Genomic DNA, 17,718 nt, shown 5'->3' with positions numbered 1-17,718 from the left:
GTAAAAAAAACTTATTAGACGGAGTTTCTATGAAAAAAAAAGGAAAAAGGTTAGGAAAATAGATAAATAATAGCATCCATCACTGATTTGAGTAATGTATTTATTGATAAAACTGACATTCAATTTCCGACAACTATTTTAAATATAATATTCATTTATTAATAAACAATATGAATTGAAAAATACTAATAAGATAAATTTTTTTCCAACTACCCCGGTAGTATATCATTTTTACGACTTTTTCGCTTTTCCCATACCTACCTAACCTCAATTTTACAAAAAAAAATTGAACTTATCCAGAATCCTAAAAGGAAAATACCAGATTTATTTTTTTTTTTTCGAACAATACACCTTCTTTACACATATTTTTGTACGTCTTCATGAATTTATGCGGGGATGAGAAGAATCTAACCTATAAAAATTGAACGGAGAAAAAAAATGGGGAATTTTCACGTCGTTTTCGTTCTGATTTAAACTCCGTCTTCACTGCGTCGTTTACGACCTGGACCGCCGGCGAAATTTGCGGCCGCTAACCCCATCAGATGTTTCGCAGCCTGGGAACCTGAGAAACCGCGTCCCAAGCCTAAATCCAAACCGCGTTTCGAGCTGAAACAGGCCACAGAGTATTAGATTTGAATAAACTACAATTTCTATTACACATGAATCCCTCGTATAAAGTGATTAAATCGAAAATGATAAAAAAAAACATTTTTGCATATTTGCCAGTAATAAACTTTCTCACCGCACCCTGTATAACAATTTGTATCTATAGAATTAAAATTATATAGCGACAACGTCACTTCCCCTAATACGAAAAAATCGACCTTATTATGACCTTGCTCTTCATTTTGATTACAACTGTATTCTAATCAACAGATTCTTTTCAATTGACAATTACAGTAAATAGCAGTAATTAAAAATATTCGATATACATATTCATTAAATAGATTATAATGAATCACTAGATTTACATTCAATTAAAATGTTTGTTTATATTAACCTCAAACGATTGACATAAAGTCCGCCATATTGGTAACCGGAAGTAGGTATTGCCTATTATCATAATGTCAAACAAAACTGCAAATTTATTATTCAAAATCTTTATTAATATATTTAGAAAAAAATAATTACGTATATCACAATAATTATTTATATATCTATATATATATATTAACCAATTGTGTTGAAAAGACGTAATCGGTTTTCCACCATACCAGGTTGAGCTCTATCTGTACCGAAATCTGCCGCTATTCTTTTCCTTTCGTGTTCAAAATCACTTCTAAACGGTTTACCCGAACGTTTAATTTCCATTCTACAAATTATTATAAAGAAATAAATTCGGAAATTATTACTCGTACTATATACATATATTTACAACTTAAATAATAAACATTTACAAACCGTTTTATACACTTTTATACAAAACACACAACACTAAACAATTCGTTTTTCCCATCCGAAATTACTGAAAAATTAAATAAATTAATATACAAGATTTGTACAATATTAATACCAAATAATAATAATGTCTCGTAGTTATATTAACTACAATTTCTGTATGATTGTTGATCGAGTTTCCACTTTTGGTTAATAGATGTTACTCACGTGTAATTTATTAGAAGTAAATCGAAATTTAAATTGAGATTGAATGTTTACTTTTCTTGAATTACTATCTATTGATAGATTTTTAATCTACTACGAGAAGGGAACGCGAGAAAATATCTCATTTAATTTCAAATTAATTTTTTTATTCCAATCAGTGTCGGTACCGAATTTGTATACGATAAATTCATACAAAAAATGCAGAAACAATTATTGTTGTTTATATCTTTAATAACAATACAAATATATACATTTTATTAAAACTGTTCATAATTATATTTACTTACTTTTCCATTTCTTCATCGTTGATCAAAGCCTGCCTCAATCTGGATATAGTTTGCATCAAATATTTAGGATTTTGTCTCTCTAAGTAAATCGGTGAATAAAATCCTGGATAACTGTAACTAAAATTAAAGTATGAGCTCATAATAAATGGAGTGAATGATTATTACGTAGTTTTTTTATAGTTATTAACTTGATTTTTATTAAATGGGAACTGTGCCATCTATGATGTAGTAGCTGAACTAATAGGGAAAGAAAATCTCAGTTGGTATATACTTTTAGTCGATAGATGTCGCTTAGAAAATTGAGAATGACAATACTTTATATTCTTTTTAATTTAATAAGTTTTATAATTAGTAATTTTGATATTAAATTATTCGAAATAGTAGATGATTTTATTACTTTTAGAATTTGAATAATGAAAAAGGATTAGTTTGTTTTGAGATTTTCACTGACAAAATAAACAAACAGTATCACGTGATAGTATGTACAGTGTTAATATTTTCGTTGATTTTGTCGAAAATTAATCACACACTAGAAGCAATTTGAAATTCTCTAGAACAACAACAAAATTGCTTCAAACATTCCACGGTAAATTTGGTAGTAGGTAGTAGTTAATAAAAGGTAAATATTTGCAATTGATTGCAATGGAGAAAACATATACAAGGTTGATTTAAAAATAACAGAATATTTTAAAATTTACGTTGTATCTATTGTACATAACCTCAAAAGCAAAATATATCGAACTAAAGTTGATAAAACGTAACAGACAGGTCAAATACGAGGGAAGGTCAAAAAATAAAGAGAATTTAAAAAAGAAAAACGTATTTAATTGAGTTTTTTTCACAAAATATTCATTATTATTAATATATTTGTATGTATAGGTATTTGTTATTGTTCATATTTAATATTCTAATGAAAAAATTGTTATCCACTGCTAAATCAGTGTAATTGTGGTTCAGTGTAAATAAAATCACTGCAAACGAACATAACAAGGTACATAATTATGACAGATGATTAGTGGCGCTATCTAACGTTACTCGAAAGAAATTAAATATAAATTACCTTTCCTGTTGTGCATTCGTTGTAGTTGTTTTTAGAACAACGATGCCTGCTATGATAATTAGGAATAATAATCCGTTAGAACCACCGAATCCAGATCCCTTCATTATCCTGAAAAACGTAAAATCTCTCATATACATAAAACGCCAATTAACTCTATGTAATTATCATCTGTAATATTGACACGACGTAAATACATAGAGTTAATATTAAACATAGACGGCATGAAACGCTGATATAACTATCTCTCTCTATATATAATCTGATTAGATCGTAGTTTTTGTTTTTATTATCGATTAGAGAAAGATAGAGAACGATAAATCATTTTCTAATAGTATTTTTAATGTTAACTCTATGCGTAGATGACTTGTGCTTTATTTGTCACGAAGACATGAATTAATTGTAACTAGAGGGAGTTCAAGATGCTAAATTGGGATTAATACGAGCGTCAGAAGGTCCTTTTGGATTTTAAAGTTTAAATATACGAGGTTGGTGTCAGAGATTATGGGAAAACGTTGAAATAAGTTCGCTATGATTTTGCTAGTAGTTGGAGCCGTTTTTTACATTCTTTTGAGCTAGTTCGCTATTTTTAATTCATTGTTTCCACATTCATTCATTATTTTAATTCATTGTAGTTCACGCACTTCTAGTCGACGATTATCGTCACTTCATTTGGTCGACCGATGCATTGTTGGACTCCGTAGATCGTACAGTCTCGTTTAAAAGCTGCTATCCAACATTTTACTGTTGATAATGAAGAAGAAGTCCTACTAAGAGTAGAATCTAGTTCAGTTTTCGTATTATTTAAGCTAAAACCTTTCAAATAAAACTGCCAAGCAAATATTTAACAACTTTGAGTCTTCAAACTAGAAAAACACATACAGATGGTAGTTACCACGGTATTTAGGTGAAGCTAGATACTTTTAGGAGTATCTTCGTGATTATAAAACATTTTAAAACCATCCAGTGGATTTTCTTCAACATTTTTTGAGTCACCACCTCATTTGATTAACCACAGTGTTGTTGGACTTCGTAGATCGTACAGTCTCGTTTAAACGCTGCTACCCGACATTTTATTGTTGATAATGAAGAAGAAGTCCCACCCAGAGTAGAATCTAGTTCAGATTTCATATTATTTAGGCTGAAACCTTTCAAATAAAACTGCCAAGCAAATATTTAACAACTTTGAGTCTTCAAATTAGAAAAACACATACATATAGTAGCTACCACGGTATTTATGTGAAACTAGATACGTTTAGGAGTATCTTCGTGATTATAAAACATTTTAAGACCATCCAGTGGATTTTCTTCAATATTTCTTGAGTCACCACCTCATTTGATTAATCACAGCGTCGTTGGACTCCGTAGATCGTTCAGTCTCGTTTAAACGCTGCTACCCAATTATTTTACTGTTGATAAAGTAGGAATCTCACCCAGAAAAGAATCTTCGTCAGTTTGGCGTGGCGTTTTCAAACTTGAAACGTATGTTGTATAAATAGATAGATACCGCCATCTCTAGGTAAGTCCAGGTATTTCTAGAACCGTCCTAGTATAAGACGCTTGGTACTAGTTTTAGAAGGTTCTATTATATATAAATTTTTCATTTTAAAGTTTGATAAAACGTTGTAATAATTGATTTAAGTTATTTCTAACGTTTTGTATATAAAAAAACGATTTGGTGTAAATTAATGTTCAAGAAAATTCCTTCAGGATAATTTCCTCAACTCTTCGTTATAATATTGTGGAAAATTTTACCCTAATTAGATTCAAGGATAATGGAAATATATTAATGAATCGAAAAATGTTAAATAAAAGACTGGGGTTATAATTAAAACAAGTGGATTTTTACAAATATCGTTTTAATTGTATTAATTTATATACTGACGAAACTTATTTCGAATATTAAATTATGCACCAACTTCCCTTCGTATTTTACGTATTTGCTGAATACTGAAATTCAGTGAAGGCGGTTAATATTTAAAATCAACACAATCCTGATTTCCTTTTCAAATTTCGCAGCTTATTAAATAAACATTCTCGCTACGATTGACAATTGTGTCAAAATAAATCAATTTTCAAATAAATTCGTTCTAAAAACATAAATTTTGCGATTTACTTTACGATTTTCATCTCGCATCGCTTCAATAGCTTGCTTACGTCACCAGCGCCGATCGAGCTTCGAAAAAATAGTATTTATATCATTTTAATTGTTTTTTTTAATGAAAATCAGTGGTAAATAGACTACAAACAAATCCTGCTCTATTTATATCAACAAATTAACTGTTTGTAATCAAAATAGTGACAGCATTTTGAATATAATTAACACTAAAGGCGCTGATGACGTATTACCTATTTGAAACGTATCTCAAACGGTATAATAAATAAATAAATTGATTTTCAAATAAATTCGTTCTAAAAACATAAATTTTGCGATTTACTTTACGATTTTCATCTCGCATCGCTTCAATAGCTTGCTTACGTCACCAGCGCCGATCGAGCTTCGAAAAAATAGTATTTATATCATTTTAATTGTTTTTTTTAATGAAAATCAGTGGTAAATAGACTACAAACAAACCCCGCTCTATTTATATCAACAAATTAACTGTTTGTAATCAAAATAGTGACAGCATTTTGAATATAATTAACACTAAAGGCGCTGATGACGTATTACCTATTTGAAACGTATCTCAAACGGTATAATAAATAAATAAATTGATTTTCAAATAAATTCGTTCTAAAAACATGAATTTTGCGATTTACTTTACGATTTTCATCTGGCATCGCTTCAATAGCTTGCTTACGTCACCAGCGCCGATCGAGCTTCGAAAAAATAGTTTTTAATCATTTTAATTGTTTTTTTTTAATGAAAATCAGTGGTAAATAGACTACAAACAAACCCCGCTCTATTTATATCAACAAATTAACTGTTTGTAATCAAAATAGTGACAGCATTTTGAATATAATTAACACTAAAGGCGCTGATGACGTATTACCTATTTGAAACGTATCTCAAACGGTATAATAAATAAATAAATTGATTTTCAAATAAATTCGTTCTAAAAACATGAATTTTGCGATTTACTTTACGATTTTCATCTGGCATCGCTTCAATAGCTTGCTTACGTCACCAGCGCCGATCGAGCTTCGAAAAAATAGTTTTTAATCATTTTAATTGTTTTTTTTTAATGAAAATCAGTGGTAAATAGACTACAAACAAACCCCGCTCTATTTATATCAACAAATTAACTGTTTGTAATCAAAATAGTGACAGCATTTTGAATATAATTAATACTAAAGGCGCTGATGACGTATTACCTATTTGAAACGTATCTCAAACGGTATAATAAATAAATAAATTGATTTTCAAATAAATTCGTTCTAAAAACATGAATTTTGCGATTTACTTTACGATTTTCATCTTGCATCGCGTCAATAGCTTGCTTACGTCACCAGCGCCGATCGAGCTTCGAAAAAATAGTTTTTATATCATTTTAATTGTTTTTTTTTTAATGAAAATCAGTGGTAAATAGACTACAAACAAACCCCGCTCTATTTATATCAACAAATTAACTGTTTGTAATCAAAATAGTGACAGCATTTTGAATATAATTAACACTAAAGGCGCTGATGACGTATTACCTATTTGAAACGTATCTCAAACGGTATAATAAATAAATAAATTGATTTTCAAATAAATTCGTTCTAAAAACATAAATTTTGCGATTTACTTTACGATTTTCATCTGGCATCGCTTCAATAGCTTGCTTACGTCACCAGCGCCGACCGAGCTTCGAAAAAATAGTATTTATATCATTTTAATTGTTTTTTTTTTAATGAAAATAAGTGGTAAATAGACTACAAACAAATCCTGCTCTATTTATATCAACAAATTAACTGTTTGTAATCAAAATAGTGACAGCATTTTGAATATAATTAACACTAAAGGCGCTGATGACGTATTACCTATTTGAAACGTATCTCAAACGGTATAATAAATAAATAAATTGATTTTCAAATAAATTCGTTCTAAAAACATAAATTTTGCGATTTACTTTACGATTTTCATCTGGAATCGCTTCAATAGCTTGCTTACGTCACCAGCGCCGATCGAGCTTCGAAAAAATAGTATTTATATCATTTTAATTGTTTTTTTTTAATGAAAATCAGTGGTAAATAGACTACAAACAAATCCTGCTCTATTTATATCAACAAATTAACTGTTTGTAATCAAAATAGTGACAGCATTTTGAATATAATTAACACTAAAGGCGCTGATGACGTATTACCTATTTGAAACGTATCTCAAACGGTATAATAAATAAATAAATTGATTTTCAAATAAATTCGTTCTAAAAACATAAATTTTGCGATTTACTTTACGATTTTCATCTGGAATCGCTTCAATAGCTTGCTTACGTCACCAGCGCCGATCGAGCTTCGAAAAAATAGTTTTTAATCATTTTAATTGTTTTTTTTTTAATGAAAATCAGTGGTAAATAGACTACAAACAAATCCTGCTCTATTTATATCAACAAATTAACTGTTTGTAATCAAAATAGTGACAGCATTTTGAATATAATTAACACTAAAGGCGCTGATGACGTATTACCTATTTGAAACGTATCTCAAACGGTATAATAAATAAATAAATTGATTTTCAAATAAATTCGTTCTAAAAACATAAATTTTGCGATTTACTTTACGATTTTCATCTTGCATCGCGTCAATAGCTTGCTTACGTCACCAGCGCCGATCGAGCTTCGAAAAAATAGTTTTTATATCATTTTAATTGTTTTTTTTTAATGAAAATCAGTGGTAAATAGACTACAAACAAACCCCGCTCTATTTATATCAACAAATTAACTGTTTGTAATCAAAATAGTGACAGCATTTTGAATATAATTAACACTAAAGGCGCTGATGACGTATTACCTATTTGAAACGTATCTCAAACGGTATAATAAATAAATAAATTGATTTTCAAATAAATTCGTTCTAAAAACATAAATTTTGCGATTTACTTTACGATTTTCATCTTGCATCGCGTCAATAGCTTGCTTACGTCACCAGCGCCGATCGAGCTTCGAAAAAATAGTTTTTATATCATTTTAATTGTTTTTTTTTTAATGAAAATCAGTGGTAAATAGACTACAAACAAATCCTGCTCTATTTATATCAACAAATTAACTGTTTGTAATCAAAATAGTGACAGCATTTTGAATATAATTAACACTAAAGGCGCTGATGACGTATTACCTATTTGAAACGTATCTCAAACGGTATAATAAATAAATAAATTGATTTTCAAATAAATTCGTTCTAAAAACATAAATTTTGCGATTTACTTTACGATTTTCATCTCGCATCGCTTCAATAGCTTGCTTATGTCACCAGCGCCGATCGAGCTTCGAAAAAATAGTATTTATATCATTTTAATTGTTTTTTTAAAGAAAATCAGGGGTAAATAGACTACAAACAAACCCTGGTCTATTTATATCAACAAATTAACTGTTTGTAATCAAAATAGTGACAGCATTTTGAATATAATTAACACTAAAGGCGCTGATGACGTATTACCTATTTGAAACGTATCTCAAACGGTATAATAAATAAATAAATTGATTTTCAAATAAATTCGTTCTAAAAACATAAATTTTGCGATTTACTTTACGATTTTCATCTCGCATCGCTTCAATAGCTTGCTTACGTCACCAGCGCCGATCGAGCTTCGAAAAAATAGTATTTATATCATTTTAATTGTTTTTTTTAATGAAAATCAGTGGTAAATAGACTACAAACAAATCCTGCTCTATTTATATCAACAAATTAACTGTTTGTAATCAAAATAGTGACAGCATTTTGAATATAATTAACACTAAAGGCGCTGATGACGTATTACCTATTTGAAACGTATCTCAAACGGTATAATAAATAAATAAATTGATTTTCAAATAAATTCGTTCTAAAAACATAAATTTTGCGATTTACTTTACGATTTTCATCTCGCATCGCTTCAATAGCTTGCTTACGTCACCAGCGCCGATCGAGCTTCGAAAAAATAGTATTTATATCATTTTAATTGTTTTTTTTAATGAAAATCAGTGGTAAATAGACTACAAACAAATCCTGCTCTATTTATATCAACAAATTAACTGTTTGTAATCAAAATAGTGACAGCATTTTGAATATAATTAACACTAAAGGCGCTGATGACGTATTACCTATTTGAAACGTATCTCAAACGGTATAATAAATAAATAAATTGATTTTCAAATAAATTCGTTCTAAAAACATGAATTTTGCGATTTACTTTACGATTTTCATCTTGCAACGCGTCAATAGCTTGCTTACGTCACCAGCGCCGATCGAGCTTCGAAAAAATAGTATTTATATCATTTTAATTGTTTTTTTAAAGAAAATCAGGGGTAAATAGACTACAAACAAACCCTGGTCTATTTATATCAACAAATTAACTGTTTGTAATCAAAATAGTGACAGCATTTTGAATATAATTAACACTAAAGGCGCTGATGACGTATTACCTATTTGAAACGTATCTCAAACGGTATAATAAATAAATAAATTGATTTTTCTTAGAGATATTCCCCCTAATGACACAAATATCTCAAAGGATTAGTCCGAATTGAAAATAATTTATAAGGTAAAGTCGATTGAAAGTTCTAAATATTTCGTTATTAATGCGACAATCTTAACCTAGATTTCGTTTCAGTTTGAAGTATAAAGTTGAATTGTTTGTCGGAGACGTACAAAACAATAAATAATTAATAAGGAATACGAAAATTTCGAATTTGATATGAAATCCTAAAATAATCAAATTTTTTAATTCTGTAGTTATTATAGTCGTATATAAAATGTAGTGTTCGAGGATTTGAAAAAAAAAGTTTAGTTTCAGTTTTTGGAAACGATAAATTGATAGTTTCGCCTTAATTTACCCTACAGGGAGGTTCAAAAACACGTAAAACAAATACGATTGTTTACAAAATTTTTATTTCGTCCTGAGTTTATATCTTTATTTCAGGATTGGTAAGCGTATTATCCTTTTTTTTATTTCCTTTACGCTTCCCCAGACTAATGTTTTTATTTCTATATTATGGAAAAAGGACAAAAATCCCCAATTTAAAGGAAATGATCCTTAACGTGGTATGTAGATATAAAAAAAAAACAACAAACATGAGAATCATAACACAAGGTTTATTTAAAAAAAAAAAACTTTTAAATGAGAGTCCTCTCAAGGATTATACGTATCGAAAAAGGACACAAGTAATCCTCAACTTTAAAAATCGTCCTTAACGTATAATTTAGTAGATTTAATTTGAATCGACGATGTTCAGAAAGAATATTTACCTTAAAGATGAACAAGGACGAAGGACTAATAAATCTTTGAAAGGTATTTGCCTTAGTAGACACTCAATATTACTAAAATACTAAAAAATATGAATTTAAATGTATTTGAAAAGCCAGAGGGATTTTAAAAAATTTGTTTTTTGTTTATGATTTATTTCAATGATTCCTATGCATTGGAATGCACTAAAAGTCCTTCCTCAACCTTAATAATTATTTATTTTACATTTATATACAATTATTTTGTTTTTTTTTCAGTAATTTTCCTTGTTTTAATCAAACAATTTGTTTTCGAGTTTTGTCAAACGGAATTTGTTCTTTTTAACGCACCCCTCGTATATTTAATGTCGTTTGTTCGAATAAATGTTGTATTTCGAGTTTTAGAAAGTCAATTTAGTTTTAATAGTGATTTTTTACAACTCATCTTGACTGTAAGAAATAAAATAATCGTTTAAACGAGATTGCAAGTGGGAAAATATTCACGACACGAGCTTTTCGAATACGTGTTGTATAAAAATGAAGTATATAATAAAATCTCAATTTAATTTAGCCTTCGGCTTGTTACTTTAATCCTGAGAAATTGCTCTATTTGATATAATATCGATATTATTCGTTATCTATAAAGTTGTGTACAAGATTAGGTTAGAATCGTTTTGTTTGGTGATTTATTTCGAAAATGGGGGGGCTACTTAATCGAAGAGAAACTTTTATTTCCGTAGCTAGGATTCTCCCACAAAAAATAGAAAAATCTGCTTCCATTAACCCCACACTCTCCATTTTTTTTCACGTCATCAATCACAGCAAGCGAGTAGCCATCTTATGAAAGCAACCATCTTGTTGACGTTGATAAGAATGAAAATTTTTTGTTTCTTTTGCTTTAAACCAACAAGAGGTTTTACAGGATCAGAGAATTATTTGTGGAAGTGTCCTTAATAAAAGATTCAATCTATATTTCTAATTTTTTGGTTTTGCAACCATTCTTCTTTTTGGTACATTGTTTTGATTGTACTTCTGTAGTGTCGTGTCCAAATTTTCACATAATTTGCGATGTATTGCACTTCTTGAAATACCCACTATGTATGCTAGTTCACGCACTTTCAATCGACGATTATCCAGTGGATTTTCTTCAAAATTTCTTGAGTCACCACCTCATTTGATTAACCACAGCGTTGTTGGACTCCGTAGATCGTACAGTCTCGTTTAAACGCTGCTACCCAACATTTTACTGTTGATAATGAAGAAGAAGTCCCACCCAGAGTAGAATCTAGTTCAGATTTCATATTATTTAGGCTGAAACCTTTCAAATAAAACTGCCAAGCAAATATTTAACAGTTTTGAGTCTTCAAATTAGAAAAACACATACATATAGTAGCTACCACGGTATTTAGGTGAAACTAGATACGTTTAGGAGTATCTTCGTGATTATAAAACATTTTAAGACTATCCAGTGGATTTTCATCAACGTTTCTTGAGTCACCACCTCATTTGATTAACCACAGCGTTGTTGGACTCCGTAGATCGTACAGTCTCGTTTAAACTTTGCTACCCAATGTTTTACTATTGATAATGAAGAAGAAGTCCCACGCAGAGTAGAATCTAGTTCAGATTTCATATTATTTAGGCTGAAACCTTTCAAATAAAACTGCCAAGCAAATATTTAACAGTTTTGAGTCTTCAAATTAGAAAAACACATACATATGGTAGCTACCACGGTATTTAGGTGAAGGTAGATACTTTTAGGAGTATCTTCGTGATTATAAAACATTTCAAGACCACCCAGTGGATTTTCTTCAACATTTCTTGAGTCACCACCTCATTTGATTAACCACAGCGTTGTTGGACTCCGTAGATCGTACAGTCTCGTTTAAACGCTGCTACCCGACATTTTATTGTTGATAATGAAGAAGAAGTCCCACCCAGAGTAGAATCTAGTTCAGATTTCATATTATTTAGGCTGAAACCTTTCAAATAAAACTGCCAAGCAAATATTTAACAGTTTTGAGTCTTCAAATTAGAAAAACACATACATATGGTAGCTACCACGGTATTTAGGTGAAGGTAGATACTTTTAGGAGTATCTTCGTGATTATAAAACATTTCAAGACCACCCAGTGGATTTTCTTCAACATTTCTTGAGTCACCACCTCATTTGATTAACCACAGCGTTGTTGGACTCCGTAGATCGTACAGTCTCGTTTAAACGCTGCTACCCGACATTTTATTGTTGATAATGAAGAAGAAGTCCCACCCAGAGTAGAATCTAGTTCAGATTTCATATTATTTAGGCTAAAACCTTTCAAATAAAACTGCCAAGCAAATATTTAACAGCTTTGAGTCTTCAAATTAGAAAAACACATACATATAGTAGCTACCACGGTATTTAGGTGAAACTAGATACGTTTAGGAGTATCTTCGTGATTATAAAACATTTTAAGACTATCCAGTGGATTTTCATCAACGTTTCTTGAGTCACCACCTCATTTGATTAACCACAGCGTTGTTGGACTCCGTAGATCGTACAGTCTCGTTTAAACGCTGCTACCCGACATTTTATTGTTGATAATGAAGAAGAAGTCCCACGCAGAGTAGAATCTAGTTCAGATTTCATATTATTTAGGCTGAAACCTTTCAAATAAAACTGCCAAGCAAATATTTAACAGTTTTGAGTCTTCAAATTAGAAAAACACATACATATGGTAGCTACCACGGTATTTAGGTGAAGGTAGATACTTTTAGGAGTATCTTCGTGATTATAAAACATTTTAAGACTATCCAGTGGATTTTCATCAACGTTTCTTGAGTCACCACCTCATTTGATTAACCACAGCGTTGTTGGACTCCGTAGATCGTACAGTCTCGTTTAAACGCTGCTACCCGACATTTTATTGTTGATAATGAAGAAGAAGTCCCACGTAGAGTAGAATCTAGTTCAGATTTCATATTATTTAGGCTGAAACCTTTCAAATAAAACTGCCAAGCAAATATTTAACAGCTTTGAGTCTTCAAATTAGAAAAACACATACATATAGTAGCTACCACGGTATTTAGGTGAAACTAGATACGTTTAGGAGTATCTTCGTGATTATAAAACATTTTAAGACTATCCAGTGGATTTTCATCAACGTTTCTTGAGTCACCACCTCATTTGATTAACCACAGCGTTGTTGGACTCCGTAGATCGTACAGTCTCGTTTAAACGCTGCTACCCGACATTTTATTGTTGATAATGAAGAAGAAGTCCCACGTAGAGTAGAATCTAGTTCAGATTTCATATTATTTAGGCTGAAACCTTTCAAATAAAACTGCCAAGCAAATATTTAACAGTTTTGAGTCTTCAAATTAGAAAAACACATACATATGGTAGCTACCACGGTATTTAGGTGAAGGTAGATACTTTTAGGAGTATCTTCGTGATTATAAAACATTTTAAGACTATCCAGTGGATTTTCATCAACGTTTCTTGAGTCACCACCTCATTTGATTAACCACAGCGTTGTTGGACTCCGTAGATCGTACAGTCTCGTTTAAACGCTGCTACCCGACATTTTATTGTTGATAATGAAGAAGAAGTCCCACGTAGAGTAGAATCTAGTTCAGATTTCATATTATTTAGGCTGAAACCTTTCAAATAAAACTGCCAAGCAAATATTTAACAGCTTTGAGTCTTCAAATTAGAAAAACACATACATATAGTAGCTACCACGGTATTTAGGTGAAACTAGATACGTTTAGGAGTATCTTCGTGATTATAAAACATTTTAAGACTATCCAGTGGATTTTCTTCAACATTTCTTGAGTCACCACCTCATTTGATTAACCACAGCGTTGTTGGACTCCGTAGATCGTACAGTCTCGTTTAAACGCTGCTACCCGACATTTTATTGTTGATAATGAAGAAGAAGTCCCACGCAGAGTAGAATCTAGTTCAGATTTCATATTATTTAGGCTGAAACCTTTCAAATAAAACTGCCAAGCAAATATTTAACAGTTTTGAGTCTTCAAATTAGAAAAACACATACATATGGTAGCTACCACGGTATTTAGGTGAAGGTAGATACTTTTAGGAGTATCTTCGTGATTATAAAACATTTCAAGACCACCCAGTAGATTTTCTTCAACATTTCTTGAGTCACCACCTCATTTGATTAACCACAGCGTTGTTGGACTCCGTAGATCGCACAGTCTCGTTTAAACTTTGCTACCCAATGTTTTACTATTGATAAAGGATCAGTTTTACCTAGATTAGAATCTAGTTCAGCTTTTATATTGATTCGACTAAAGCTTTTCAAATAAAAATAGACAGTTTGGTTAGATATAACTTTCTATTTTTTGTAGAAGACTTCTTGGGTCTGTAGTACTTCAATCAGAAAAAAAATGGTTCATTAACTTTAGTTCAACCATTAACTTTCATTTAATGAGAAATATTTCGATCCATTTCTTATGATATACATTTTTTTCATTAGTTCCAAATAACCTAATCAAAAAGCTTCATACAATCTTCAAATTTGAAAATAGTGATCCGATTATTGATTATTATCAAATTATATCACTAAACACTTTTAATAAGTAATTGACAGTGATAATTATTTGCAGTTTTATTTCAAATTTCAAAACGAGTCTCTACAAATGAAAAAATAATTTGGTATTTAACGACGTCAACGGGTCGAATTGAAATTCCGATATTTCATTTGGAAACTGTTTAAAAAAGTAATAACAGTGTATATGACGATCAGATATATTCAGGTGGAAATAAAAAACGTACCAATACGAGATAGTGTCCCCAATAAAAGTTGTTTCATACCTATCGATAATAATAATGTGTTAGCAATCGGAAAAATTTGATTATTATATTTTAGAAATTTTATTCTAACAACCGCGGGGACTAAACTATAAAAAATTGGTTCTAGAAGTATCTGGTCTGATCTAGAGATGGCGGTAGTTATTTTAGTCACTTTTTTTTTAAATCTAAACATTATAATCCTTTTGGATCGTTTTTTAAGGGCAATTCTTTGATTAGATCGTTGAAACTCGGCTTAACTACATGTTTAGAGCCTCCATACACGATACCGAAAAGACAAAAACCAAAATGACGAAGACAAATATTAATATTGAACCATCCATTTTGTTTATTTACTAATGAATACGATTCTTACCACAAAAATATATATTATCCTGAAAATATTAGTTTCCTATATCCCTAAATATAAAATGAGTGATTATAAATTGTTTTTTTTATTGTTATTCCCACGGGATTTTATCTTATTTCCAAGTATCGATCCAAGTATTCAACTAGCTACGTAGTTAAAATAATTCAAAACAGATTTTACGTGGATTATTTATAACAAGCGCCCAGACTATTAATTAGTAAATTTAGGTTATAATAATTACCAAATATCTTTGAAAAACAAACTTAAGTTGTCTTATTCGATGAGATAAACATTTAATTAGATGCGGCCGTTTTGGTATTTTCAATGGCGACGCCGTGTCTAATATATGCTAAAATTAAAACGGAATTCAATTAGCAGAAGAGAAGAAGACACGTTTCGCATTTGTTTCCTTTCCTTTTTACCCGCGTTAAAGATTAAACAGTGTCGATAATTTATCTTAGTATGGAAGTCTCTATAAACATTGTGGCTCCAAGAATTATTCAGAGCTATGATGATTGGAAGTTTTTTATTTGAAAAAAAATTTTAATCCTGATCTAGCGGATGTTATTTTCTTCTGGGAGGGATGTAGTTCGATCTGGTTCAAGCTAGTACATCGTTTTTTAGTTTGAAGCTATGAGAAACGGCTTCAAAAGACATAACAGTCAATTAAAGCTAATCGCGTGCTGCCATTTTGATTTGTCTTCTTCATTATAGTGAAATTACTTCAATTATTTCGGTCCCTGGACATTAACACGTTTACTGAGGGTACATTTTTATTAATTCTTCTTTCAAAAAGTTGATTTTGTACCTTATTTTGAAAATATTTGAGCTTCGGAACGTTCGTAAGCAAAATCAAAAAACGAATCACGTATTTTGATTTGTCTTCTTCATTATAGTGAAATGATTTCAATTATTTCGGTCCCTGGACATTAATACGTTTACTAAGGGTCCATTTTTATTAATTCTTCTTTCAAAAAGTTGATTTTGTACCTTATTTTGAAAATATTTGAGCTTCGGAACGTTCGTAAGCAAAATCAAAAAACGAATCACGTATTTTGATTTGTCTTCTTCATTATAGTGAAATGATTTCAATTATTTCGATCCCTGGACATTAAAACTTTTACTGAGGGTCCATTTTTATTCATTCTTCTTTCAAAAAGTTGATTTTGTACCTTATTTTGAAAATATTTGAGCTTCGGAACGTTCGTAAGCAAAATCAAAAAACGAATCACGTATTTTGATTTTTCTTCTTCATTATAGTGAAATTACTTCAATTATTTCGGTCCCTGGACATTAACACGTTTACTGAGGTTACATTTTTATTAATTCTTCTCTCAAAAAGTTGATTTTGTATCTTATTTTGAAAATATTTAAGATTCGGAACGTTCGTAAGCAAAATCAAAAAACGTATCACGTATTTTTATTTGTCTTCTTCATTATAGTGAAATTACTTCAATTATTTCGGTCCCTGGACATTAACACGTTTACTGAGGTTACATTTTTATTAATTCTTCTTTCAAAAAGTTGATTTTGTACCTTATTTTGAAAATATTTGAGCTTCGGAACGTTCGTAAGCAAAATCAAAAAACGTATCACGTATTTTGATTTGTCTTCTTCATTATAGTGAAATGATTTCAATTATTTCGATCCCTGGACATTAACACGTTTACCGAGGGTACATTTTTATTAATTCTTCTTTCAAAAAGTTGATTTTGTACCTTATTTTGAAAATATTTGAGCTTCGGAACGTTCGTAAGCAAAATCAAAAAACGTATCACGTATTTTTATTTGTCTTCTTCATTATAGTGAAATTACTTCAATTATTTCGGTCCCTGGACATTAACACGTTTACTGAGGTTACATTTTTATTAATTCTTCTCTCAAAAAGTTGATTTTGTACCTTATTTTGAAAATATTTAAGCTTCGGAACGTTCGTAAGCAAAATCAAAAAACGTATCACGTATTTTTATTTGTCTTCTTCAATATAGTGAAATTACTTCAATTATTTCGGTCCCTGGACATTAACACGTTTACTGAGGTTACATTTTTATTAATTCTTCTTTCAAAAAGTTGATTTTGTACCTTATTTTGAAAATATTTGAGCTTCGGAACGTTCGTAAGCAAAATCAAAAAACGTATCACGTATTTTGATTTGTCTTCTTCATTATAGTGAAATGATTTCAATTATTTCGATCCCTGGACATTAACACGTTTACCGAGGGTACATTTTTATTAATTCTTCTTTCAAAAAGTTGATTTTGTA

At 30.3% G+C, this 17,718-nt stretch overlaps 1 protein-coding gene across 2 annotated transcripts in view; it reads right to left on the bottom strand.

Moving 5' to 3' along the window:
- Positions 1 to 85: 85 nt before the first annotated feature.
- The window catches only part of LOC130891897 (diuretic hormone class 2), a 51,555-nt gene continuing 33,922 nt past the window's right edge, over positions 86 to 17,718 (bottom strand). The window contains exons 2-4 of one of the 2 annotated variants that reach the window (XM_057796980.1): positions 2,950 to 3,057; positions 1,890 to 2,006; positions 86 to 606 (exon numbers count right to left, since the gene is read on the bottom strand). In XM_057796980.1, the coding sequence (XP_057652963.1) occupies positions 471 to 606; positions 1,890 to 2,006; positions 2,950 to 3,053 (357 nt within the window). In that variant the 5' untranslated portion in view covers positions 3,054 to 3,057 and the 3' untranslated portion in view covers positions 86 to 470. Of the gene's footprint in view, positions 607 to 1,131; positions 1,313 to 1,889; positions 2,007 to 2,949; positions 3,058 to 17,718 lie in introns of those variants that run through there. The other variant, XM_057796979.1, reaches the window with a different exon arrangement.

Source organism: Diorhabda carinulata, chromosome 3 (assembly GCF_026250575.1).
Source record: "Diorhabda carinulata isolate Delta chromosome 3, icDioCari1.1, whole genome shotgun sequence".
Taxonomy (NCBI): Eukaryota; Metazoa; Arthropoda; class Insecta; order Coleoptera; family Chrysomelidae; genus Diorhabda; species Diorhabda carinulata.
Note: the sequence above shows the minus strand (reverse complement) of the source record. Positions and strands in the feature narration are given on the sequence as shown.